Genomic DNA, 25417 nt, shown 5'->3' with positions numbered 1-25417 from the left:
TTTCATTTCTGCACAGATCCCTATCCTCGTTGCCACTGGCTGCCAAGCTGTTGGAACTATCGTTCAATTTACTATTTTAGTTCCCAAGCATGCACTTTGCGGTTTAACATCCAAATGCTTTTACTGAGCTTTCCCGAGGAGCAAAATTAGACTCACTACACAATTGAGCAAAATAAATTATTCAGAGACTATCAATGTGTCTATTTCAAAATATTTATAGAATACGTGGTGCAATCCCGCTGTACATCATCTACGGAGGTTGCTTCCATCCGAAAAAAATTGAAATTTGGCATCCTGCAACCTCACCGACAGGAAAAAAGCCCTAATCGGGAACTTCTAACAAAGAAATATTGAAACTGAGAGAAGACCTATCACATCTGGATCTGGGGTGCGCCTGGTGCGAAGTACAGAGTAAGGGAGAGGGACAACTGGCATAATTAAAACCCAGGTTTTCGCCACCGCAGAGCGGACGTTCAACCCTTCCCTCTACATGCCCATTATGAGTTCAACGATACCTCCAGCAGAGCCAGAGGTTGTTCCGCAAGAAGTTCCTGACAGTCCTGAAGCTCAAGTTCCACATAACGATCAAACAAGTTCCCCAATTAACACCACTGGCCCTATTGTCGCAGATGATTTTAGCGTATGTGCGGCCGAACGCCGGACTTTCCGAGTTCCATGTGCTCACTCTGTGAACAGGATGAAAGTAGTGAGTTTGGGAGTGACGGATCGGATATGACCTCTCTTTCGTCGAGCGTGCTTGAATACGAATATGAAAATGGTCGGCGGTATCACAGTAGCCGGACTGTATGTTTTGTGGTCTTCCTCAGAATGATAGTTTGTTAACTCATTATAAGGGTCATTATATGTATCGCTTCTACTGTTTTGTGTGACAGCAATAGATCGCTGATTTGAACAGGATGCCAAATGATGAAGAGGAACAAGATCGAATGGACTTGGTATAATATTAATCACCATATATTGCCTTTAGAAATTACTGACGTTTTCAACAGACGCATCATATGTCAGCCAAACTTGCATCTCTTAGTTGATAACATGATTCTAACCTTCAGTTACTCAAGATGGCTCATGCTGTTAAAGGGAGAGCTCCATAAAGCACCAGTCACCAACCCACAAAAGATCCTAGACCTCGGAACCGGCACAGGTATCTGGGCTCTTGATATTGCCGAGTATGAACCACGACCAGTTCAGTTCCTTTTGAATCCCACCGCATTAACGCCAACCACAGGAAATTCCCAGGAGCACACGTAATCGGCAATGATATCAGCGCCATCCAACCGAACTGGGTAGCGCCGAACGTGGAATTCATCGTCGAAGACTTCGAAAAAGAATGGCTCTACGAGCCAAATAGCTTCGACTTTGTGCACGCACGCTTGCTTGCTGGGTAAGCCGCTTTCTGTCATTCATTCAATCTTCTCAAGCACACTGATCTCATCCTCTCCCAGATGCGTAGCAGACTGGTCACAGATTTTCCGCCGAATCTTCGAGCACCTGAAACCAGGCGGCTACTTCGAGATTCAAGAAAGTGCCGTCTGGGCCTGGAGTGACGATGGCACGCTGAAAATGGACTCGCCTCTCATTCAGTATTTGCAAGCCCTCGACACTGCCGGGCGGGCAATGGGCCGAGAACTTAACATTTACTATAAGCTCAAAGAGTGGATGATCGATGCTGGTTTCGAGGACGTACAGCAGTTTACTTACCTTCTACCGTACTCACCTTGGCCGCGGGATCCTTATCTCAAGGAAGTTGGGAAATACCAGGCTGTCATGGTTCAACAAGCCGTCGAGTCTTATGGACTGAGGCTTTGTACTCAAGTTCTTGGTTGGGGCGCTGAGCCGGCACGTATTTTCCAGGCCATGGTAAAGAAGCAGCTCAGGGATAAGTATTTACATGCTTATGTCAAAGAGTGAGTCTGGTTTAGTGCCTTTGTGGCTTGTGGTTGGGATTATTGGAGTGGATCACTGACCTTCAGCAGGGTTGTTGTATACGGAAGAAAGCCTATGAACAGGTAACTAGCAATCATTGATTGCTTGCTTTGTGGGAAGTTGGGTTATAATTTCTAGTGAGGGTTCCATTCGACCATGTTCTTAGGGTTTTAGTAACAAATTTTATCAATTTAACTCATCATTGCTGTGGTTTTTTATTATTGAAGTGTGTCTCAGCCCAGCGTATTTAGGCACATGTTCCAAAAAAGCACTTGGAAGTCATCATGCTTCTATATACTATTAAGCCTCAACTGGTCCGACTTTAACATTCCCTCTGCTTTGCAGCTGATCCATGTCACTCATTTGTCGCTGCTTCTTCCGCTTTTGAACCTCAATATCCTTAAAACGCTTCTTGCCTCCATGTTTCAGCTTCGTGATCATATCCGCCGCCTGGCCGCGGGTCAGATCCTCCGGCTTAACCTTGCCTTCTCGGATGCGAGCTCCGTTCAGCATTTTGATTTGTCCAGGCGTGGCTGGAGCCCGTCTCCATGGTTTCCAAGATGCGATATAGTGTTCATCAAATTTGTTACTGGCATAGGTATCCGCTGCCCGTACGATAGTTTCCAAGTCCGAGCCAGTGGCAATCTTCCGTGGGCGTGTGAATTGCAGTGCTTCTGTTGTCGGGCTCTTAAACCTCATGACATGGTGTGCCGTGAAGATCTCGGCTTCCTTTTCTATGGTAATCCAACCCGAGACGTCAGTGAGCATATACCTGTCATCGCCAACCCGCACCCAGTTGTGCGGGCTGAATGACCGGATATGTCTCTCGGACTGCATGTCTCCTAGGAGATCGTAAACACTGTCATATGTGGTGAATTGGAGTTTCAGATCATTGTCCGAGCCATCGTAGGGCTCGGAGACCTCGGGGCTTGATTCTGGTTGGCTAGCTGCTTTTCCTTGGTTCTCTTTGATTTCTTCCAGGCTGGCGTTGTCCAAAACTTCATGGGGATCCAAGCCAAACAATGTTGGAGTTGACAAGACACCGGTTGCCAGGGACGCAACCATGTCAATTATGTGGCAGTCCTTCTTTCCAGGAAATAGTCGAAGACCACGCCCGATCATTTGAATGAGCAGATTCCGAGACCTGGTAGGTCGAGCCAGAAGCACACAGTCGATGTTTGGGATGTCTGTGCCTTCGGTGAACAGACCGCAGTTCAGCAATACTGGAAATTCCTGATTCCTAAAGGCTCGGAGTTCTTCTGCGCGGAGGCTCTTCGAGGTACTGGCGGTGATATACCTGGCGTCTACACCGTGATCGCGAAAGGCAGCGGTAAGTTGTCGCGCGTGCTCGATATCGACACAGAAGACCAGCGTAGATTTGCGATCTTCGGCGCTTGCCATCCATGCCCGAACAGTGATGTTGTTGGTGCTTGCGGTGTTGACTGCCTCTGAAAGTGACCCTAGGGCAAAATCCCCAAAACTATCCTTCTTAACCTTGGACAAATTGGCACCGGACTTGACGGTTGTAAAGACCGCATTTGCTAGCCAATTCTCGCCAATCATATCCACATAGTCTTTATGGTATACAATGTGGTCAATGGCAGCGCCCAATTTAAGTCCATCGAATCGTGAAAAAGTGGCCGAAACGCCGACCAAAACTGGGCCACTCGCGGATGGTTCGTTCAATCCAAAATGACCCAAAACTTCGCGATATGATCGGGCAACAATATGGTGTGCCTCATCTACCAGGACAAGTTTGAATGCACTTGGATCGAACTTGTGAATGCGCCCTCGCGATAATGTCTGAACAGACGCAATGATAATGTCCCCTGCCCCAGTCGCAACATTTGTTCCCATTTCGATTTCAACGACTTTATCTGGGTATGCGAGACGGCAGTGCTTTGCGGCTTGTTCAACAAGTTCTCGTCGATGAACGATAATCATTGTTTTAGTAGCGTTCGCATCGTGAGGAGGAATTCGGCTGATAAGTTGTGTGAAAATGACCTGGAAAATCAGCAACATGCTCTGGGAAAGAAGAAAAAAATCATTTGCCCTACTGTTTTTCCAGCTCCTGTGGCAAGAGAGATCCCCAAGCGCCGGTGGCCTTCGCCCAAGTATCTCAAAACGGATTGAATACTCTCCTCTTGGTAGTCGCGGAGCACGATACCTGGGGTGGTTGGTGCCCCCGTAGAATTGAAACGCGCATAGCGCAAAGGATTTGGCAACAGATTCCTCGCCAAGTATCTCCTTGGGAGCCTCAATCGCGAAGCACAGCGTAGAAACTCCATGCAGGAAATGAGATGACTTTCCCCGGCGAGTGAAGCAAATGCAAAACAGTGCAAACATTCTTATCGATAACACGCAGCTCGATAGTGGATCTCTGCAGCTCAACTTTTTACGTTCAAATCCTACGGCTCTTGAATGACCCGGACACCGAAAAAGGGGAAAGCTGTGATGTTTTGCTACAGATCGGTCCGCATGCGCTGCGAATCTGCCAGCTCGAACCATGAGCGACACTGCCGGGCATGAGTCCGACCAGGAGTACTCTCCATCCTCGCCGTCCACACGCTCTGCGAGTCCAGAACCCAACAAAGATACATCTTCACGGCAACACAATGAAAAGAACCTTTTGGTCGAACGCCAACTTGGCGATGCGCTTATGCTGCGCAAGCCGCGGATGCCTGGGTCGCTCACATTTCTACGAACCTACAACCACCTTCTTGCGGAATCCCAACGCGAGATCGATTACGCCTCGTCAAAGCGCGGACAGGAGATATTTGAAGTCACCCAGTTTGGTTCGGTGATTTGGACTTCCACCGAGAAGGAATTGTTTTTCAATGCGCTGGATCGCAAAGGCAGGGACAACATCAAAGAGATTGCAGCTGCAGTCGGTACCAAGTCCGAGCTTGAGGTTTTGGAATATCTCAAAAGTCTACACCAAGCTCTAAAGGCCCGGCATCGCTTCGATCCGAGACTCGGGTGCATGCCTTTGCTTGGTGATATCCCGGCAGCCACAGAGATCAGCCAGCAATGCTGTACACTGCTCGACGACTATGCAGATGTTTTGGTATTAAAGGAGTCTCTTGCCCAAGCGCATTTTGGGAAAATGGAACATGGAGACCGTTGGAACGTAGATAGTGCCGCTGCGATAGATTTGATGAACGTGGTTGACGGCAAGCATGACGGCAAAGTCCGTGGTGACCTCCACCTTGCAGCTACTATGTTCTATATCCCTGATTGGATACGACTATCTCAAGGGCTCTTTATGAACTTTGGTGGTACAAAATCAGAGGACCATTGGAAGAACATCGCCAACTCAAAACAAAACATCACGGCCCAAAATCAGACACCTTCCATGACTGCGGATAGTGTTGTGGACTTCTACTCTCTTGCTATCAGCGTCACGCGGCGCCTGATCCAGTCATCTATCTTTTTTGCAATGACAAGACTGCGCGGCGCAACTCGCAAGGGTCACGACAGAAAAAATCACATTCGCATGTCGGACGTGAGGGCTGCCATCGAAATACTCAACATGAAACATCGCCGGCCCAGTTTCGTGGATACAGCTCGCCGGAACCAATTGGTCATAGCGGACATCCATCATCGCAAAGGCTGGGTGCCTAGGCAATTCACCTATGATGAAGCTGAGGAACTCATGCACAAACCCGGATGGAAGAGGTACTGCAAGGGTGCAGCCATTGCTGGTGATGTAAATGCGCAGGAAGAAGATGAAGAAATGGATGGTAGTGAAAACGACGACTCAAACGATGAGGATGTTGAACAAGCGACAGAAAGTGAGCCAGAAGACATTACTGCTGATTCTTCATCTTCTCGCGGATCGTCCGAACTTTCATCTCCAATGGCATCCTCCGACGAGTTGGAACATGACCTTGACCTTGACCCGGAAGAAATGGACGCAAATGCCGCAGATGAAGCCACTGGCCGTCGCGAAGAGGCGATGTTCCTGCGGCTCATGGATCAATCTGGGCCAATGAACCCCGACAAAACCATGAAGGAAGAAGAAGAAGTCGAGCGTAAGCCCAACCGACAACCAAGGCCCGGCCGACAACGAAAGCGCGCGCTCAGAGAAAGGCCCTTTGACTGGCGTGATCAGATTCTCTATCGTAGCGAATGGGAGCAATATCGATACGATTTCGCCGATTTGAAGGAGGAAATCGAAATACCTCCTCACAAACGACCCAAATACGAATCAAGTGAATGAATCAAGCTTTCCAACGGCTTGCTGTCGTTGAAATCATCTGAATAAAATCAGATTCTTTGGTCTTGATGGTTGTGGTGATGACCAGCAACACAAACTCAGCGAACAAGGAACCAAGTTAAGGAAATTAAAACCATGTCCATAACCACAGCTCGAACGGATTTGAGTACGAATATACGCTCTACGATAAAGTAATATAAGAAGAATCACATCAAGGACGTATGATTAGAAATAAACACATTGATGAAAATGAGAAAGTCCCAACCCCTAGTTTCACCCCCTAAGCACAATCCGCTTTCTGGAAAGAGGGTGGATTAACAGAAAGAACTCCAGCGAATAACAGAAAAACAAAAAGTGCGCCTTTTCCTGGCCAGAAACTTCAGAATATCATAACTCAGCGAGACTAAAAGCAGCTCCCTTGGCTCCCTTTCTTCGAAGATCCAGGGGGGGATATCGTACATGAAGTGGAAGAAAGCTACAGGTCAAGAGTCTTGTAGTCGGCGCCGCTCTGGGCGCTCAGAGGCTGGGTGCCCGCCCGGATATCACCGCCAACGGGCTGGAAGCTGTAGTGGTTACCAATGCCCGTGGTGGCGGCATCGGCCAGCATCTGGTTTGTGTGCTCATTGGAGCCCTGAAGGCTGACGCTTTGGAGAGCATCCTGGGCTTCCTTGACACGCTTCTTGAAGGTCATACGGTCCAGGAATAGCTGCTGGCGCGCCTGCTCGAGCTCCCGGCGTTCAGCCTCGATGATCTCTTCCATCTCGTTGAACTGCTGCAGCTTGACTTCGAATTTCTGCAAGGTGACGTTGACCGCAGCGGACACCAGGCGGGTCATTTCACGCTCTTCGTGGGAAGCAAGCGCGCCAGCACGGGCAGCAGAGGCAGCCAAAGCGATGGTGCCGAGAGACTCCTTGGGCTTCTCGGCAGCTTGGTTCTCGGCCTCGCGCACAGAGTCCACGTCCATGGAATCCTCGGTCTTGACTGCGTCTTTGCCTTTGGCGCCTCCCTTCTCCAACTGGCTACGGAGCTCCTTGCGGATTTCCTCGACAGACCGTCCCGCCGCGGCAGCGGCCACTGAGGGTTCTGCCATCTGGGCCAAGAACGCTACCACAGATAAAACGGGGTTTTCGGATTGACTGATAGGGTCACGTCCACCGCCAGAGCGTAGCTCAGGGATGTCTTCAATATACTTATCCTCAATCTCCAGCTGCAGGAACTTCATCACGCACTCTTCTCGGGATCGTGTGCCGACGTGGTTCGCAATTTGTTCCCAGTTATCATCGAAGTTCTCCAGACCCTCTAGCAACAGGATTGTTTCCGAGTCGGACCACGGAGCATCTTTGTCAGGAACATGAGAGTGGCTCTTGTCCTCGAGCTTAACGAAGTCTGAAGCGCTGTGGCTTGAGGGCATTCTTCCTTGGAGGAAGCAGTTAGGACACAAATCATATTTGGTGTCTGGTGTGTTGGCTTGGGCTGACGTCGGAGCCGAATTGGCATAGTGGAATCGGAGTTTGGTGCAATCAATGCCGCAAGAAAAGCAGTGTGCCTTCTTCTTGGATTCTTGGGCAAGGTCCAAGCCATTTGCTGAGTCGCCGTTTGTGTGCTTTTCCTTATCATCGGCTGGGGTGATTTCCTTGCCTCTTTCATCGTAGATTGTGCGACGGAGTTCAAGATTCAAATCGTCTTTGGACGCAGGGGTGGAGGATGCCGCACGTTGAGTGGCTGGAAGAGCCTTGCCTGATGTGACACTGTGGTTCGGGCCTGGCTGGAATGGCTGTAATCCGCGTGGAGTATCGGCGATGACGCGGAAGTGACCGGTGAATGGAGGACCAATATTGGAGGGCCGCGTTTGAGGGTCAACCTGCAAAATTTTTTGGTTAGTGTGTTCAGGTGGGCAAAAGAAACAAAGCTACTCACCTGGTAATTGATCAGGCCCCACTGCTCTAGGAATGAGTGAACACGCATGATTGCGCACACATCACCCGCAAGGTTGCGACGGCAAGCAGTGACGGTCAAGTACTCAATGGGGTTCAATCGATAAGTGTTGATCATGAAGTCTCGGTAATCTTTGTAGGTAGCAGGCGTCTTGCTACGGTTGCGACCATTGAAGAACTCAGCGAGAGCCTTCTTCTCAATTTGATTGATGGTGTTCATGTCGAACCATGTCGCATAGCTGGGGAGGATAATAGCGTGTGTTTGGGTGACGAGTTGTTCGCGCGCAGCGGCTTCAAGGGAAGACTTGGTTGGCGCGGGTTGGTCTTCTCCTACGGCATCATCAAGTCCATCAGCACCCTCTCCGGGTTGGTGCGACTCGCCCACAGCATCCTCCAAGCCCTCGGTGTCGCGCTTAGCATCAATCTCGGTGCCGCCCATTTCCTCGTCTTCTGGTTCATTGTCACCGTTCTGTGATTTAGGTGAGGCGGGGGCATCGAGCGGGTCGTCGGACCCAGCGGTGGCTTCCGATTTCTTCAGAGGTGAAATCTGGCGCGATTGCGCCTCTGTCCATGGAATTAGCATTCGGTGCAACTTGGCATTCGATACAACTTGAAGGTTTCAAGATATAGGCATACCTGAACCGTCACGGGGTCCTGCTCCATCAAAACCACTGGACGACTGTGCATTCTCAGGAACGCCAGCTTGGTTCATATGAGTCTCATCCATGATCGGTCAAAGAAAGCAAGCAGCTGTCGCGGTAGAAAGTCAACTCCTTGCCCGTCTTCCAATCCTCGCAAAGCGCAATATTGTTGCAAGTTCAAGCAGCCGATAGCTATTAATTGTGTAGCTTACGACCAGGTGAGATGGAAACGGAGGCCGAAAGTGATTATTGGACGGGTTGCTGAGGGGGTACTTGGGGGAGGTTGGTCGCGACACGCAAAACTCACGGGCGAGCGCCAAGAACTGAATTGCCACTAGCCGCTTTAGTCATTAGCGCGTTCTTCTACTTACTAACTACATACATATGTAGCTAGTTGTTCTATACAAGAATCATTAAATAGAAGCCTATAATCCAAGGGCAACTCAGCCCTTCCGTATGCTCTACTCTGATTATCAAAAAAAGCATTACATTACGTAATGTACTCAATTATAGCTATGAACCTATCCGAGTCGAGTCAGAATAGTCACCCATTGGTATCGACGACTACTTTGACAGTGCGTATCATGGAATACTGATATTAAAGTCTACATGTTTTTGTCCCTGAAACACTGTTTTCACCTGGCTCTTGGCTCAAAGTCTCACGATCTCCCGAATAATCGATTCCATCAATGGCCACATGCAAATACCGTTTATTGAACGCAGCATATTTCACAGGGTTATACATCTCTTTTCCCCCGAGGCAATATCTTATATTGAACTTACTATAAAGCAGCTTTTTAGCATCAGCTGGGAGCTTGATCACTCTAGCTTTGCCCAGGTGGTAAACTAGCTGGGACCTATAAGTAGTAAATTAGCATATGACCATCAGTTTTATCATCGAAAACGGAGTAACTCACACAAAGTCTTTGCAGCCAGTAAGACATTCTAGTATATTCGTATATGAATAGCTGAATCCACAAGGAATCATGTCAAATTTTCGAATAACCCGTAGAAAATCCCTGACCTTCTTACCGCGATTTACAGATAATTTCAAAGCCCCGAGTGCTTTCTTGTGTGGGCCTGTATATGTAAAAGTAATAACCATTAGCTCGCCTTCTGCTGTGAGATCTGCCTGTTTACCGTTGGGCGTAAGGTCTAGAATAAGCCCCTTCGTCTTCGCAGGGGCATGTGGAGTAGCGTGTCTTTTTTCATGTTGGAAAGTGAGTCGAAGGACGGCATGGTTAGTTCGCACGGGGTCCTCACCGTCCATGAAGACATCGTAGGGTCCGATATCTAAAAACTCGATAGAGCACCCAGAGACATTCTTAGCCCCGAGAGAATTTGGTATGCTTTGGGTTGTGTTTCTGAGAACATATTCTATGTTTTCTGATGTGTTCTTAGTATGAGAAATAGCACGTCGCTTTGGAGGTGATGGCGGCAACGCTGGGTCTTTATCGGAGCGAATTCTTTTCGGCATATCTGTGTTCTTGTCGGCTTCGTCTCTGCTTTATTCTTGTTCTTGCTGTGTGTCAGATAGAGGTTAGTTCAAAGATCACTTATATTTCGGATGTTGCTGAAGCCGAAACTGCCAATGTACTGGCAAAACCCAAGGGAGATAAGTGTCTATTATATACTAACCAGGCAGTGGTCCTCAATCCTTGAGAGTATATAAATAGTCCATTGTAGCGCAGTAAGCATCAAGATGGACAGGCTCAGCTGAATGAATTAAAGCTACTGTCAAAGAAAACCTCGAAAAGAGTCAAAAATAAGACAAAAGATAGTGGAATTGTAGGTAAAAAATCCGATCAAAGAGAATGACCAGAAATTCAATGAACACAAAGAGATCGATGTATGTAATTTGAGGGCTAACCGGGAATCTTGAGATTTCGCAAACAAAGAGACCATTGCTTGGGAATGAGATTTCCCCCATAAACAAGCATCAGGGCCATTATGGCCAATCTACTATCATCCTAGATGAAGGTAGACCTCCAATCAAGTGAGCTTTCGAGTTCAGGAAACGGCATTCCAGCAGCTCAGGCAACGATTCTGTCTGCATAATCTTGAGAAGAATGTACTGTTTATTTTCCCCCTGATTTTTTTGCTCTCCTAGAGTCTTCTTAACTTTGGAAAGTACAATTCTACAAGTCTCTAGGATGGGTAAACGCCTTGTAATGATGTGGATTATATATTCCAAAGTAAAATTCTATCTATCTGGATCTATCCAATTGTCGCATCCACGATCCTAACCAAAACCTCCCGGCATGGGATTTATTCAGTGCTTCGCAATAGCCTCAGCCCGATCTTGGACCGACTTAGCAATGGCAGGGCGGTCCTGCACACGCTTCAGCCAAGCCGCAGTGTTGGGGAACTCCTTTTCCATATCGATCCCGGACACAGAAGGGGCAATAAGATACCAGGGGACGAAAGCGGCATCGACGAAGGAGAACTTATCGCCAACAAGGTACTGCTTGCCCTGGAGGGCGCGTTCAAGCACGCTTGTCACACGACGGATTTCATTGACATAGCGGTCGATCGCACTCTGGATCTTCTCGGAGTGGAATCGGGTGAACCAAACCGCCTGTCCGAAGTAGGGGCCTTGGCCGGACACCTGGAAATGCAGCCATTGCTTGGCGAGGTAGTAGTCCTTGGAACCAGTCGCAAAGCTGATTGTGTTTTGTTTGTCGTATGTCTCAACCAGATATTCGACAATCGCACCGGATTCCCAGAGTGTGATGTCGGTGTTGGGGTCTTTGATTGCGGGAACACGGCCGTTGGGGTTGATTGATTCAAATGGCTCTTTCTTCATGTCTGGGAAATCGACGATCTCGTGGGTGTATGGAATGTTTAGCTCCTCTAGGACCATGATCACCTTCCAGGGATTGGGGCCGGGGCCATGGCCGTAAACTGTGATGGGCTTGAGAGACATGATGTTGGCTTTTTGGGTCTGGTGAAGGGATTGTTGCAATTATGCAGGATTTTGGAGGTGAAGTTGATGTAATATCAAGAATTGAATCTTAATTCTCAAGGGAATTGGGTCGCTTTTAAAGCTCCATACCCCCACAATTCTTGAGGTCATATTGTCGATTATTCATACTGTCCGTGATGACAAATGGCCCCGTAAGGGGGGTCCGGGGGTCCCCAGGTCCCCGAGGGGTCTCATTTAGCCTCGAGGACTCCATTGTTTCCTTGCTATACGATTGCAATGTTCCGCATATATGTAGCTGTGGCAGCTCGACAGCTTCATTGTCTTTATAATGTCCAATTCACCATCTTGATTCCTGGTACCCCGAACGTTGCTTTGATGATCTCACGGATCAGTTTCCCGCTAGCAATGTTAGTAATCATGTCGATCTTGATCGGCCATGTTTTCAAGGTCCAAAGAGATCACCTTGAGATTGAATAATGAAGTTTTCATTGATCAAGTTGATACCCCTGCAATGGTCCCCAGAGAGGACATCAGCAAATACACAACCCCACTATATTTGTAGGGATCGGTTTGTGGATATCTGTGCTGGTTCCAAGGCTGCAGGGCGTACAGGACTAAGAAGAGAAAAGAAAGAACTCTTTCAAACTTGCATATGTATTATATAGTCATGGTCTGAATCTGGTGGATATCGGGAAAAGGCTGTGGTTTTGTTTGGAAGTAAAAACAAGGTTGATGTGCTCAAAAGCCTATCGGACTGATATCCCTGCTAGTTAACCAACTGTACTCCGATCATTGCATCTACGTTAGTGCCTTTTCAATTGGTAATAAGATACTTGTAGTTTAAGAGATAAGTCAATGTGATCTCCTAGACTTTTATATATACCTATTTCTCTATATCCATAGATACTTCTTCACCGTAAGTAGGTGGCTACACGCCAAAATATTATAGGTTGTCGGAATGAAAAAATGGTGATCGGAGTAACGCTCGGAGTAAAATGTCACGACTTTCCTTCATCTACTCCGTACTATGTACAATAGTGTATTTCCAATCAGAATTAATATATCTACATATGTACTGACATGTGAGTTCTATTCATATCATATACTGCCCAAACCCTCGGTTATTTCCAAAGAATCTGTGCAATGCATCTGACCCGCTTTGAGTCATAGTAAGCCACCTTCATACTCAATATACCAGACCGTTATTTGCGCGTTTAGAGGCTTGGAAATCAAAATCAACTTTATTTCGGCCTAAGCATCGTCATCGAGATCCATGATTACCCTTGGACCCATATAGCATAATACGTTAAAATTAACTCAAGGTTGTGCTACAGTGTCACACAAGAGTTCTTGTCAAAAACAGCGGTGGCACGTTGTGATACGCTGTGATCGAGATTGCCATGTAAACCTCTTCCAAGATTCTAGTCCGATAAAGTACAGCCTTAGGGCTTACATCGAAACAGCCAACGCCCAAGCCACGCAAGCGCTAAATGACCGACCGCGCCCTTTCGCATCATGTTTCTCAACGAGGAAGCGTTTACGAGCTAAAGAGTTGCGGCTATGAAAGTTTTACCGAATTAGGATCCCGCGTTGTCGGTGTCATTTTTTGGGTATAGATAGTGCATGCATCTATTGGTTAACAGAGAAGAGAGAAGAATTGTAAGCCTAATTCCTACTTTATCTACAGAAGACCATTCTGTTCTAAAGATTCTACTGCCAATCAAAATCAAAAGAAAAAAAGCCCCAAAAATCCTGAACTCCGAACTTTTATTCCGATGGCCCACCTAAGGCATCGATCATCGATGACTGACGTCTTTTTCGTTTCTAGACCTGAGGCTATGACATTTCATTTTTAGAAAAATCGGAGTCACGGAGTAAACGAGTGAGATGATCATGATATTTAAAGAAGAGAGAAGTATCACAGAACTGTTTCAATTTATTTCACACATCAGATTCGATTCACATTGTACCTTCCGAGACTATACTCTTGTCTCTTGTTGAACATATATCAACAAAACCTCCAATATTACTATTCTTCCAACACCATTCCATACCAATACTCAGTCCTCAAACCCTCAACCCCATTCAAAAATGTCTTCCAACACATCGTCCAAGACCATGTCAGACGCATCATCCATCCACTCGACCGTCTCTAACGCAACAACCCTCAAAGACGCGCCAACCAAGAACAAGAAGTGGTACTCGCTGAGTTCAAAGACATCAAACACATCAATTGCCTCAAGCCTCGATCCCAAGAACAATAACATCGACAAGAAAACCAAGCAGAAGCTGCTGCACCAAGAGGCTATCGCTACTTACCTCGCCTTGCGTTGAGCGGCCATACTCTATTCGAACGTGCTTGATCTGCTTTGTCTACGGGGTGTTTTTTGTTTTTGTTTTGGGTCCGATGCCTTCTTTCCTAGATCAGGGCGTTTGCCCTTTTGCTTTTTGAACATCAACGATGGAATGATATGAATACCACCTACTGCGCTTAATACTTGCATTTTACTGATGGGTTGCGGGGTTGTATCTCTGGCGAACGAACACAGGGGGTCGACTGTCACGATTGTACCTCCTGGGTTTGTTAATATTTTGCTTTGCTTGTTAACCTGTTAGTATCCCGAGGATACTCCGTGTTGTCTTGGGTACCAATATTGAAGCTTGTATTCTGAATTGAAAAGTTTTATCCAAATTCCAAGGTCTTTATGAGTTTACGTAGTTCATACAGCTTGTTCCAAGATTATTCACACCCGTAATCAAACTGTGATCATTATGAACGTATGCAACAAATACAGAATAACCCTAGTACACCAAGACAAACGCTTTGAAAGAATCCATGACTAATGCATATATTACAACCCAGCTAGCAGCTCTCCCATGGATATTGGTTTTCGAACAGCATTGGAGAATCCCTCATGGAAAGTAACCCAGACTTTCCGCCCAGCTTTAGACGACTCATCTGCCCAGTTTTCTGTGCCGTTTAGATCACTCGACTGTGGCGCCGGCTGCTCGAGTGTCCGACCGAAGAAGTCGCGCTTGACGGCTGCCTCGCGCATTGCCTTAGCTGCACCATCATCAGCCTTGCCAGGAGCCCTAGCAGCAAGTTTGGATGCACTGGAGTCAGACTTGGTGCGAGTTGTCGTCTTGCGAAGTTCTTGGTCAAGGACCTGGCGGACGGCGTAGCGCACCGGTGCTGTGCCCGATGACTCAAGGCCTTTGACTTTCGAGAAGAGGACGAGGGAATCGATCGGCCTGTTGAGGTTTATTTATTAGCTTGGTCAATGTAGGATTCTTAGGGTTTTACTCACGGCTCCATCCTGTATGCCCAGCCGCCATGGCTTCCTTCGTGTTCTACGCGAACTTTTTCGAATGAGACGCCCATTCCACTCATGACACGCACGGCGGAATGAACGAGTGCACGCTCGGATTCTTTGCGGACACTTGCTGTGCTTCTTGAATCCCCGTTTCCGCGTACGATGACCGGCTTGACGTCCGGTGATAGCATGCGAAGCAGGTGGGGGACTAAGTCGGTGATCACGCTTTCGCTCGAACGGAACATGCGGGCCATGGGCGCTGAGAAGGAGGCATGGAAGGCAGTCAAGGCAGCACGGTTTTGTTTTTGTGCTTCAAATGCAGCAAAGTCGGCTCTGGGGCCTGAGAAAGGGTGGGGTTCTTCCATCTCTTCGTCGCCGTCGTTTTTGTCATCGTCGGTGGTCCTGCCATTGGCTGTGGCAAATAGATGATGGAATCCGACAACCGCCTGACTCAAATACGGTATCAACTCCCATTCTTGGGATGAGTAGACTTTTGAGCTGACCAAGTCGTGGAAATGAAGCCAGTCATGGGCAGCATTGGGTTTGGAGAAGTAATTATCATCCTGGTATTGCTGGATGGGATATGAAGCAAAACAGTCAGATACACAGCGATCATGGTCACCACTGGAATCTACCATCTCCCTCAATCGGTTGATTGCGTGGCGCTTGCGCAAATCCGCCACACCGACTGGAACACGGCTGTTCCCGTTATCAAACTTATCTTGGAAGCTCATGCCGACTGGGGCATCTGAGAAACCAGCACCTTCCGTGAAAACACGGTTGACAATCTCACGAACTCCCCCGCGACTCAATTCTTTGAAGAATGCACTGCCCTCAGTGGAGGCGTTCAGTACTTTGCTTTCCAGCCAGGTTCTCGTCAATCTGAGAGAGGATGGCAATGACTCGTTGCGAAGCTTATGCGCCACGAATTCCGCGGCAACAAGCACACTTCGAATATCACCCTCAGCGGATCCTGTGGTTTTGGAATTGCGCTGCTTTCTGCTCACCATGCCCCAGGCTGCTTCACAGAGTCTCCGAGCTCCGTCACTGTCACAGGGAATGCCTTCGCGACCGAAAATGACCTTGACTCGCTGGACAACATTCTCCAATGGAGCTTGGCGAACACTGATCATCTCTGCGATAGACGATGCCCTCAGAGGCCGAAGACTGCTATGATAAAGGTCATTGCAAACCAGAATCAATGGCCGCATAAATCGGAAGGTATCTCCCTTGCGCTTCTTGCCATTGTTGCCCTCTGAAGACAGCTTCGAGTTCCTTTGGTCCAACAAGACAAGGTCAATCAGGGCCTTCATAAAGCCACCCTCACCACCGCTTCCTGAACCACCAGTCACACCGTCAACTTCGTCCACCACTACACAAACGGGTTTACCGGCGCGGCGGACCTTTTGCTCGCCGACTTCCACGTTCATGCCTTTGATGTTCTCTGTTCCCAAGGCATCACGGATGCGGCCTTTCACTACATCTCTGCTGCGGTCATCACTTGCATTGATCTCAAGCACTTCGTAACCTGCTTGCTTGGCACACACATGTGCCAGTGTTGTTTTTCCAAGTCCAGGCGGGCCACTCAATAGGAGAACCTTTCGGTGGATGAAGTCTTCTTCTTGCTGAGCAGGTTTCTTTGGTCGAGACTTGGCCAGGCCAGGGAACACAATCGGCTCCCAGCCCTTGAGCCAGCGCAACACTGATCGGTGAGTGCGCTCGTCGCCAATGAGATCCGTGAATTTGCGAGCACGATATTTTTCTGTCCACATTAAGGAATCTATTTTCTTCTGCTTTGCATTGCCGGTGTTTATTTCAATGGATTGTCGGACTTGTGGGGGAGGCTTTGTCTTCAAGGATTTGGTTTCCTTGGCTGCCTCGTCCAGCAATTTGTGGATGTCGATACCGTAATAACTCTTTGTCGCCTTTCCGGGTTCCGATTCGGAGCGGCTCGCGATCATTTGTTCATAGGAGACAGGCGGCTGGGCCTTCCTTGTCGAGATATTGTGGGTCTTGCCAGAGCACGTCTTGATCTGGAACCTTTTTGGGGCTGCTGGAGCTGGCCGGGACGTCAGTCCTGATATTGGTCTCGGGGCTGCTGGCATAGGGTCGGCTATGTTGTTGGGCTTGAAACTCGTTTGGGGCGGTGCCGTTATACTAGCGAGGTCCGCGGAAGGTTCCTGATAGTGCTCTGGAAGGTCGTATTGGCTCTTGAACTCCTCATCTCTGAGCGCGGCAAGACCGTCCTCCTCCTCATCGTCATCGTCATCGTCATCGACAAAGCCTCCCACCATGCGCTGCCGCTTTGGCTCCGTCGACTGTGAACCTCCCTCTGCAGCTTTCCTCTTCTGCGCATCATTCGCTGCATTACCAGACGTCGGCGCTAGCGCACTCTTAGATGAGATGAATGGCATTTTTGGGATGGGTGGAGAAGATGGTAGATTGTAATTGTACCGAGTCGGGGTACGAGAAAAGTGTCTGGTAGTTGCAACAGAGGCTTTTGTCGGCGTATCTACTGTATGATAGTTAGCGCTACTCGGTCAGTTTGTGCCAATGACAGTATACCAGATCTTATGTCGTCCTCACTGCGAAATACATCTGATATATCCCACGCGCGATGCTGAATTACAACTCGGTTGCGGGTTTGTTCGAGACGGTGTAGGTTGATTGCCTCGAGATCGTCGGAGAATGAATCGGATTGTGGATTAGTATTTTCAGGACCTTCGGAGTGAAGATGAAGGGCAGGATCAAATGAAGACAGTATTGGTGACGAGGGAATCATTCAAGCGTCCAGACATCTATTGCCGTAAATTGGTCTCCGATACAATTCCCCTCTAGAGACGCGACGCGTGCTAACAAAACGCGCTAGTCCCATTTAGGTTGAAAAGTGCTTTTTTATATCAACGCTTTGTACTCCATAGTTGTATAGTCGTTTATAATTATTGTTCATTAGAAATCAAGTCTTAGTATTTAGTAAAAAGCCGCAGAAAGTGAAAAAGGGAGAAGAACGTGTTTTTGTGTACATGACTCTATGGCTGTTCTACATCAAAGATTCTAAGATAGTTGTACCCTGGCACTATGAAACAATATAAAAGGATTTGTGTTCTAGACTAGACCGGTCTGGCCCCAGTTCTCTAGTTAATGGTATACTGTACGGTTCATTCAAAGTACAAAAACGGCACCAACCTACTCGATAGGCTATACAAAAAAAGAAACAACTTGCACAACTTAATCATGCGCTCTTCAACTTCTCAGTCAACTCAGGCACTTTGTCAAACAAGTCACCGACGAGGCCAACATCAGCAACCTGGAAGATAGGAGCCTCAGGATCCTTGTTGATGGCAGCAATAACCTTGCTGTCCTTCATACCGGCCAAGTGCTGGATGGCACCCGAGATACCGGCGCAGAGGTAGAGCTGAGGAGCGACGTTCTTACCGGTCTGACCAACCTGCAGACTGTTATCAGCGAAACCACTGTCAACAGCAGCACGCGAGGCACCAATGGCAGCACCGAGGGAGTCCGCCAGCGGAAGCATGATGCGGTCGAACTCTTCCTTGGACTTCAGGCCACGGCCTCCAGACACGACCCGGGTAGCGGTCGCAAGATCCGGGCGCTCGGACTTGGCCAGCTCTTCAGACACCCACTCGGTTGTCGCAGGGACATTGGGGTCCACGCCGTCGACGATCTCGGCGGAGCCGCCCTCGGTCTCGACGCCTTGGAAGGCAGTGCCTCGCACGGTGATCACCTTGATGTTGTCGGTTGATTGGACGGTAAGAATGGCGTTGCCGGCGTAGATGGGGCGCACGAAAGCTAGTTGATGGTCAGTGGCTGATATCACATGTCAAATTCCGCGGCCTTCGGGTTCCCACGTACTGTCCTCGCTCTCAATGCCGGTGATGTCGGAGATTTGCTGCACGTCCAAGAGAGCGGCCACACGGGGCAGCAGGCTCTTGCCGAAGGCAGAGTGGCCCGCAACGATGTGGGTGAATTCGCCCTTCTTGATGTTCTCAACTAGAAGAGGGGCATAGTTTTCGGGGAGGCCCTATAAGTTGACGGATTGTGCTATTAGCTAAAGTTTCTAATGATATGCAATATTCTGGTCGTTCGGATGGGCTGTACCTTTTCGTATGCGTCATTCTCCACGGCCAGCACTTTCTCGATGCCCTTGATCTTGGCAGCTTCGGCAGCCGAGGTTCCCTTCACGCCGGAGCCAGCAAGGAAACCCGTTACTGAGCCACCAAGCTTCTGTGCAGCCGCAATTGCAGACAAAGAGGAAGATTCCAGCTTGCCATTGCGCTGCTCAAGAACGGCGAGAGTTGAGAGAAGACGGGCGAGCGCCGAAGACTGGCTCAGCGTGCGGGTGGGCTGGAGCTGGGAGCGGGCTGCCCGCAGAACAGAGTGCCTGGCGAGAGGAATCATAGTGACGACTTGGTGGTATAAATGTCGTTGTTCTTCCAGGCGGGGGAGAAGAACAAGATCGCAGCTCGGCGATTGACGGTGATGTGACTTTCGGTGGCTATCGTCGGCATGCCAAGACCAGCTCCCGAGGTCGGACTCGGTTAATGCGGTATTCATATAGGCTGATCGGTCCACCAGATCATGACGCAGCGACGAGAAGGATCAAGTATTGGATTTTGTTATATTATTGCTTATTCTATACCGTAGATCTCTGGATGTATTGGGTCTCTACATATACTGGTGATTTGATTCCAATTACGGCATAATGTAGAATGAGCGAAACAATAGACACACGTGATATTTTGTACGCCAGAAATACCTTTACATGCAGAAAACATTAAGAGCTATAACCATCATGAAGTCGACTTTCTCTTCTTCTTGCCACCGGCCTTCGGCGCGGCAGCCTTGCTTGTGTCACCATCCTCAAGAGCCTGAGCCTTGAGCTGTTGGAGCTTCTCTTTCCGTGCAGCCACAGAGGCAGCCTCCTCCTCATCATCCGCGGACTTGGTCTTCTTGGTGTTCTTCTCCTCGATCAGCTTGGCGTCGCCAGCGGCCTTACGCTTCTTGGGGAAGTTGGCAGGGTCTGTCTCGGGGGCAGTCTCCAGGACGTTAGATTCATCCACCCACAGCTCATCGGCAAGCCAGATGGGGAGGGCCATTGTGTTAGCACCCTTGATGTGCAAACCCTTGACGTTTCTCCAACCCTTGGCCACGAATTTATCGGTCAAACCCTTGACAACGGCTGCGATATTCTCGGACAGCTGCTCGGCTGTAAACTTGGACGAGCCGACACGGATGGCGGCTGTGGTGGATGGCGCGAGCTGCACAGGGGCGCAGTTCAGGGTTCGCTCAATCTCCTTGGCAACAATCAGGGGAGGGGCGAATGAAGAGTGCTTCAAGTCCTTATCGGTGGGAACATTGGGTGCCTTCTTTTCTTTCTTGACACGCTTGCCGTCAACCCTCTCGATCTCGGCGATGCGGATGGGGATTGGGCGCTTGCTGGACTTGTAGAAAATCTTTCCGAGGGTCTGCACCAGGCGCATGGCAATACGGTCATCTGCCAGGAAAACATCGTGTTCAGCAAACAATTGACGACGGCTCTCGAAACTCTGGTAGCGGGCCTTGAGCTTAGAGAAACCGATGACCTTCTCGATGCGGGAGGAAAGGCCTTGAGGGAAGGTGGAGTCGGCGATGATGTCCTTGAAGCCGCGCTGGGGGTCGGCAGTGATCACGCAAATGCTGAGCGAAGGGGATGTGTTGAGGGAGTGCGGGATGGCGATCTTGCCAGGCTTCAGGCGGTTCTTATCCACCACATGCTGCTTGGTGGTGAGGACGAGCCAGACGGCTTCGTTCTTGGTCGCGCCGTTCTCATCATCGGAATCGTCATCACCAATCAGGGTCTTCTTGGTTGCAGTCTTCTCCTGTTCCTGTTGGGTGGACTTGATGTGCTTCAACAACGCCGTGGAAGCTTTGAGGGTCTAGTTCCGATTAGTATTTTGCGGAATTGTGGCTCGAGGGGTCATCGGTACTAACCTGGGGCTTGTCAAGTTGATAAGGCGAGCCTGAGGTCACCTTAGAGGTGAGTTGAGTAGTAGAGGAGCCCATTTTGATAAATTGCAGACTCGTTGAACTTCTCCAATTTTTTTGCGACGATTATCGGGACTCAAAAAAATTTCGGAAGGCGGTGGCAGTTTGCCCGTGCTTGGCAGTCCACACTGCCTGAGGCGCCTTATCCTATGCCACTTATCACTGATAACTACTCCGCTATATTTACTACTATCACCATTTCTATCCTCTTCAATCAATGAGCCATCGGATTGCAACTTAGATTTCAAATTTGCACAAGAGATATTATTAGTCAATTTTGAGACCAATATTTCTACGTGTCGGAGCTACCGATGAAGGAACCATTGTATGCCTCAAATTGCAACACTTGCATTGTTTCGCATCACAAAGAGGATGGGCAAAAGCAAATTAGTGAGGTCGAATTTGTGTTGACAGCGACCTAGGTATATTATTCAAGCCGCCTATTTAACTAAATCTCCAGCCCCAGGGACTACAGTCGGAAGCGTGTGAGCATATCCAAATTTGGGCAGCAGGCTCGGATATATAACTAAAAGAGGAAGTTAATTAATATAAAACAAATGGCATGAACGGTGGTCCCTTGGTAAGCCGACGAAGGCCCTGGGGTCCCATTCTTAACACCAAATGCTTGAGCGTTAAGAAATTGGATCACGTCAAAATCCGCTAACATGGAAGCCGCGCAAGCATATCCCCACGATCTATTGATATTTCGGTACATGGATTGAGTTGATTGGACCAGCATGAACAACAGATACAAGATATCCGGCTAATAATGAGGCTAGGATATATTGCTTTCATACTGTACTGTGCAGTCGGGAAACGTTACAGACATGAAAATCTAAATCGACACCTTATGCTCTCGACAGTCTCTAGTTTTGAAGTTACAGCAGGCACCGGTCAATAGCATTCGACAAACCGGAAGTTTGGGGGCGTGACCTACATTATCATTTCAAAAACAAGCAAAACTAATACTTGGCTGTAAACCCAGAGCATATGAGGAGCATATTACGCTTGAGGGTTGTTGCCTTATTATGAGGATCAAACTACGACACGAATTTATTTGTTCGACATTCATCAGACGCCTTCCATGGCCGATGGATGATATACAATGTGGAGAACGGGGGAAGATGTCCACGTTTTTGGAAGTTTGACTGTTCCGAGTGGTGATCAATACGATGATATGTTTGACATTGTAAATATTGTGAAAATTGTATGTAATCCTGGGCGGCTAGTAACATGAAAAACATGCTATGACGCGGATGAGTGCTTGTTGTCCACTGTGGAATGAAGATTGCTGTGGATCGGCAAGTCCATCGGCTTCTAGCTCGCCTATCATCATTCTAACGACTATTGAAACAGTGGGTGCTAGGACGCATCTGCCGCGGAGGAGCACTGTTCGCTGCTATTCACAATATACAATGTTGCAGGGACAGAATTGTATCCGTGGACATTGTACCATATTAGTGGGGAGCATATACGAGGGTAATTTCGCCAAGTAATCTAAATAAATATGTTATCTCACCTAACAAAGACAACCAGGCATCGAAATACAGGTCTGATTCGATGGCTGGAATTTCAGTGCAATTTGGCCGGAATACGAATAGGGCGAGACACCGTGCGTCATAAACTGTCAGGGGAAATCCCCTGCGTGGTTAATTTTGCACTGCCAGCCTTGGAAAAGCTGGGCAATCAGTTAGGGGTGGGATAGGGGGATTGGAAGGAAAGTTGGGTTTCAATACCCCTAGATTATGATCATCTTTGCATTGATAGCCAGGAAATGTATACAAGATGCAAAGTAACTTCAATAGTTTCTAAGAGTGAGCGCGTACAACATAGCATTAAGAGTTACAACCGTTGGAAGTAATAAAAATCAGATCGAAATGTTGGTGACCATGGATACGCCAGGAATGCCTGCAGGGGCCACGTCAATTCTGATTGGTGTACCTGGATTCTGGATCTCCATGGAGAGCTTTGTCGGGCTCTGATTGGCTGCCCCTTGGTGACTTTAATCTCGTTTTGACCAAAACAAAATTACGACTCTGATGTACCTATTGTTTTGGTAGGTAAGCGCTACCCTATATCAATAGCAAGAACTTCAATGTTCCTACTTCTATAACGATTGTATATCAGATGAATGAATAGATATAGTCAATAATGAATAACAGTCTAGAATACAAATCTATATGCCAAGAATAGACACAATCGAGACTCATTTCAGGGTCCACCAGGGAGACAGATTTTCATGTAGTATCAAGTCCTCCGTACAGGTATACAACTCCAAAATACCCCTTTTTTTATTGGCAATATCACGCCTAACCGAATTGGGCTACAGACCGACTCACCCCCCTCCTTTTTGTGTATCCTCCTTGAACTTCTTCTTCCCCAGTCTTTCCAGTCGCAGCTCCTTTTCTCGCAGTTTTCTCATCCGACCAGAGGGATTCTTTCTCTCTAATACACTCATTTGAAAAAACGCACTGTCCTTTATTCGGTTCTCTACGCGCGCCTTAGAAGTGATGTGAGTCCTCCTCGATCTCCGTGTTTGATATGTTATGATATAATATCGCGATTGAATTGTCCGTCACGGAAGCAATATACACGCCAATGTGGACCAAAACGCGCTCCATCGGTGAATTGGATCGTGATGAAACACGACTCGCCGGAGGAACCAATGGAGCACTTTGCGACGGTACAATCATTCCTTTGACTGCGCGCGACTAACATGAGTTAATCCACAGATTTCCACCGATACTATGAAGTTCACCAACACCGTTGCCGCGCTGGCCACGGCTGGCCTTGCGACCGCCCACGGCCATGGACACGCTCACCACCACAAGCGTGCTGCTGAGACCGAAACAGTATCGGTCCCCGGCCCCGTTGTGTACGATTTCGTCGTGATGGATCCCTCCAAGTCCGGTTCCCCTGAGGCCATCAGCGTCGACGATGCTTGCAAGGGCCTCGCTGAGCATAAGTTCGAGTGGCTCGACAGTGCTGTCGCCGCCGCCTGCCCTTCCTCTACCAGCTCCACCAGCACCCCTACTCCTACTTCGACTTCCACGTCGACCCCAACCCCGACTTCCACCATTGCTCCCGCCATCCTCCAGGAGACTGCTGCGGCTATCACCCCCGCCAGCTCCACTAGCACTGCGGAGCCCTCCTCCACTACCTCCAGCTCCGTCTCGACTGCCGCTGCTAAGAGCGTTTCCAAGAGCTCCTCCACCAGCTCTGGTGCCACCGGTCTCACCGCTGACTTCCCCGATGGAGAGATTGACTGCGGTGATTTCCCCTCAGCCTACGGTGCTGTCGCCCTCGACTACCTGGGTCTCGGTGGTTACTCTGGTATCCAGTACATCACTCTTATGGATGATCTCGTCAGCGACATCGTGACCGCCGTCACTGGCGATGAGTGCCACAGTGGTGCCATGTGCTCTTACGCTTGCCCCCCTGGTTACCAGAAGTCCCAGTGGCCCTCTACCCAAGGAGCCACCGGTCAGTCTGTTGGTGGTCTTGAGTGCAAGAACAGCAAGCTCTACCTCACCAACCCCAGCCACAAGCAGCTCTGCATTGCTGGCGTTGGCGGTGTCCACGTCAAGAATCAAATGTCCACCGACGTCGCCGTTTGCCGTACTGACTACCCCGGTACCGAATCCGAGACTGTTCCTCTCGCCGCCTCCTCCGGCAACACTCACCCCCTGACCTGCCCCGACGGTGACTCTTACTTCAACTGGCAGGGCAAGGCCACCTCTGCCCAGTACTACGTCAACCCCAAGGGTGTGTCAACTGAGAAGGGTTGCCAGTGGGGTGATGGCTCCGAGCCCATCGGTAACTGGGCTCCCATCAACTTGGGTGTCGGCTACACCAGCTCCGGAAAGTTCCTGTCCATCTTCCCCAACACCCCGACCACTACCAAGAAACTCGACTTCAACGTTAAGCTTGTCGGTGACAACCTCAGCGATGAGTGCCGCTACGAGGATGGTACCTTCTATGACTCCAAGGGTGCCATTAGTGGCAACAGCGGTTGCACTGTAAGTCAATTTTCTCTCCTCCAGGATTCTAGTGCCCCCAATACTAACACTTCGTTCTTCCAGGTCGGCGTCACCTCTGGCAACGCCTACTACGTCTTCTACGATTAAATGTTGCCGTCACCTTTTCGGTGATGGCAGTCATTTCAGCGCCACACAAACCTCGACCAGCTTCTCCCTGTCGAAATGCACTAGGATGAGAAGAGCCATCGTACTCTACTCACCTTCCTATGTGCATCTGTTTATATCACGGTTTCTTACCTGAAGGGTCGTTATTCAATTCTGTGTATCTTAAGTTCTATTTTGTCTTATCTGTGACTGGGCCCGAAATCCACTCCGAGTTGCATTCTTTTGTTCTGTTTCTTATGACCACATTGT

General features: G+C 48.7%; 12 protein-coding genes across 12 annotated transcripts; 5 read left to right on the top strand and 7 right to left on the bottom strand.

Annotated features, from left to right (window-relative positions):
- Positions 1 to 490: 490 nt before the first annotated feature.
- On the top strand, positions 491 to 843 carry N7529_003019 (uncharacterized protein; the record flags this gene model as incomplete). Its single annotated transcript, XM_057238546.1, has 2 exons — positions 491 to 640; positions 697 to 843. The coding sequence occupies 2 exons, from the start codon at positions 491 to 493 to the stop codon at positions 841 to 843; spliced, it is 297 nt and encodes a 98-aa protein (XP_057101157.1).
- Positions 844 to 1053: 210 nt separating this feature from the next.
- On the top strand, positions 1054 to 1929 carry N7529_003018 (class I SAM-dependent methyltransferase; the record flags this gene model as incomplete). Its single annotated transcript, XM_057238545.1, has 3 exons — positions 1054 to 1187; positions 1247 to 1402; positions 1464 to 1929. 3 exons carry the CDS (start codon positions 1054 to 1056, stop codon positions 1927 to 1929), a joined length of 756 nt encoding a protein of 251 aa, XP_057101156.1.
- A 315-nt stretch (positions 1930 to 2244) lies between these two features.
- Positions 2245 to 4232, bottom strand: N7529_003017 (DEAD/DEAH box helicase; the record flags this gene model as incomplete). The annotated part of the gene is made up of 2 exons (XM_057238544.1): positions 2245 to 3948; positions 4002 to 4232. The coding sequence occupies 2 exons, from the start codon at positions 4230 to 4232 to the stop codon at positions 2245 to 2247; spliced, it is 1935 nt and encodes a 644-aa protein (XP_057101155.1).
- A 218-nt stretch (positions 4233 to 4450) lies between these two features.
- Positions 4451 to 6166, top strand: N7529_003016 (uncharacterized protein; the record flags this gene model as incomplete). The annotated part of the gene is made up of 1 exon (XM_057238543.1): positions 4451 to 6166. The coding sequence occupies one exon, from the start codon at positions 4451 to 4453 to the stop codon at positions 6164 to 6166; it is 1716 nt and encodes a 571-aa protein (XP_057101154.1).
- Positions 6167 to 6638: 472 nt separating this feature from the next.
- On the bottom strand, positions 6639 to 8824 carry rscE (uncharacterized protein; the record flags this gene model as incomplete). Its single annotated transcript, XM_057238542.1, has 3 exons — positions 6639 to 8024; positions 8081 to 8661; positions 8734 to 8824. The coding sequence occupies 3 exons, from the start codon at positions 8822 to 8824 to the stop codon at positions 6639 to 6641; spliced, it is 2058 nt and encodes a 685-aa protein (XP_057101153.1).
- Positions 8825 to 9788: 964 nt separating this feature from the next.
- On the bottom strand, positions 9789 to 10215 carry N7529_003014 (uncharacterized protein; the record flags this gene model as incomplete). Its single annotated transcript, XM_057238541.1, has 2 exons — positions 9789 to 9818; positions 9841 to 10215. 2 exons carry the CDS (start codon positions 10213 to 10215, stop codon positions 9789 to 9791), a joined length of 405 nt encoding a protein of 134 aa, XP_057101152.1.
- A 795-nt stretch (positions 10216 to 11010) lies between these two features.
- Positions 11011 to 11664, bottom strand: N7529_003013 (glutathione S-transferase family protein; the record flags this gene model as incomplete). The annotated part of the gene is made up of 1 exon (XM_057238540.1): positions 11011 to 11664. The coding sequence occupies one exon, from the start codon at positions 11662 to 11664 to the stop codon at positions 11011 to 11013; it is 654 nt and encodes a 217-aa protein (XP_057101151.1).
- Positions 11665 to 13755: 2091 nt separating this feature from the next.
- N7529_003012 (uncharacterized protein) lies at positions 13756 to 13998 on the top strand (the record flags this gene model as incomplete). Its single annotated transcript, XM_057238539.1, has 1 exon — positions 13756 to 13998. One exon carries the CDS (start codon positions 13756 to 13758, stop codon positions 13996 to 13998), a length of 243 nt encoding a protein of 80 aa, XP_057101150.1.
- A 518-nt stretch (positions 13999 to 14516) lies between these two features.
- N7529_003011 (putative sister chromatid cohesion factor (Chl12)) lies at positions 14517 to 17760 on the bottom strand (the record flags this gene model as incomplete). The annotated part of the gene is made up of 3 exons (XM_057238538.1): positions 14517 to 14916; positions 14973 to 17493; positions 17544 to 17760. The coding sequence occupies 3 exons, from the start codon at positions 17758 to 17760 to the stop codon at positions 14517 to 14519; spliced, it is 3138 nt and encodes a 1045-aa protein (XP_057101149.1).
- A 450-nt stretch (positions 17761 to 18210) lies between these two features.
- On the bottom strand, positions 18211 to 19397 carry N7529_003010 (electron transfer flavoprotein subunit alpha/FixB family protein; the record flags this gene model as incomplete). Its single annotated transcript, XM_057238537.1, has 3 exons — positions 18211 to 18788; positions 18852 to 19020; positions 19098 to 19397. 3 exons carry the CDS (start codon positions 19395 to 19397, stop codon positions 18211 to 18213), a joined length of 1047 nt encoding a protein of 348 aa, XP_057101148.1.
- A 392-nt stretch (positions 19398 to 19789) lies between these two features.
- Positions 19790 to 21041, bottom strand: N7529_003009 (uncharacterized protein; the record flags this gene model as incomplete). The annotated part of the gene is made up of 2 exons (XM_057238536.1): positions 19790 to 20914; positions 20970 to 21041. 2 exons carry the CDS (start codon positions 21039 to 21041, stop codon positions 19790 to 19792), a joined length of 1197 nt encoding a protein of 398 aa, XP_057101147.1.
- Positions 21042 to 23661: 2620 nt separating this feature from the next.
- sun1 (SUN family protein UTH1) lies at positions 23662 to 25150 on the top strand (the record flags this gene model as incomplete). The annotated part of the gene is made up of 3 exons (XM_057238535.1): positions 23662 to 23706; positions 23756 to 25042; positions 25106 to 25150. 3 exons carry the CDS (start codon positions 23662 to 23664, stop codon positions 25148 to 25150), a joined length of 1377 nt encoding a protein of 458 aa, XP_057101146.1.
- Positions 25151 to 25417: the final 267 nt, after the last annotated feature.

This window comes from Penicillium soppii, assembly GCF_028829465.1.
Source record: "Penicillium soppii strain IBT 18220 chromosome Unknown utg000003l, whole genome shotgun sequence".
In the NCBI taxonomy this organism is placed as follows: Eukaryota; Fungi; Ascomycota; class Eurotiomycetes; order Eurotiales; family Aspergillaceae; genus Penicillium; species Penicillium soppii.
This window is presented reverse-complemented; position numbering and strand designations above follow the sequence as displayed.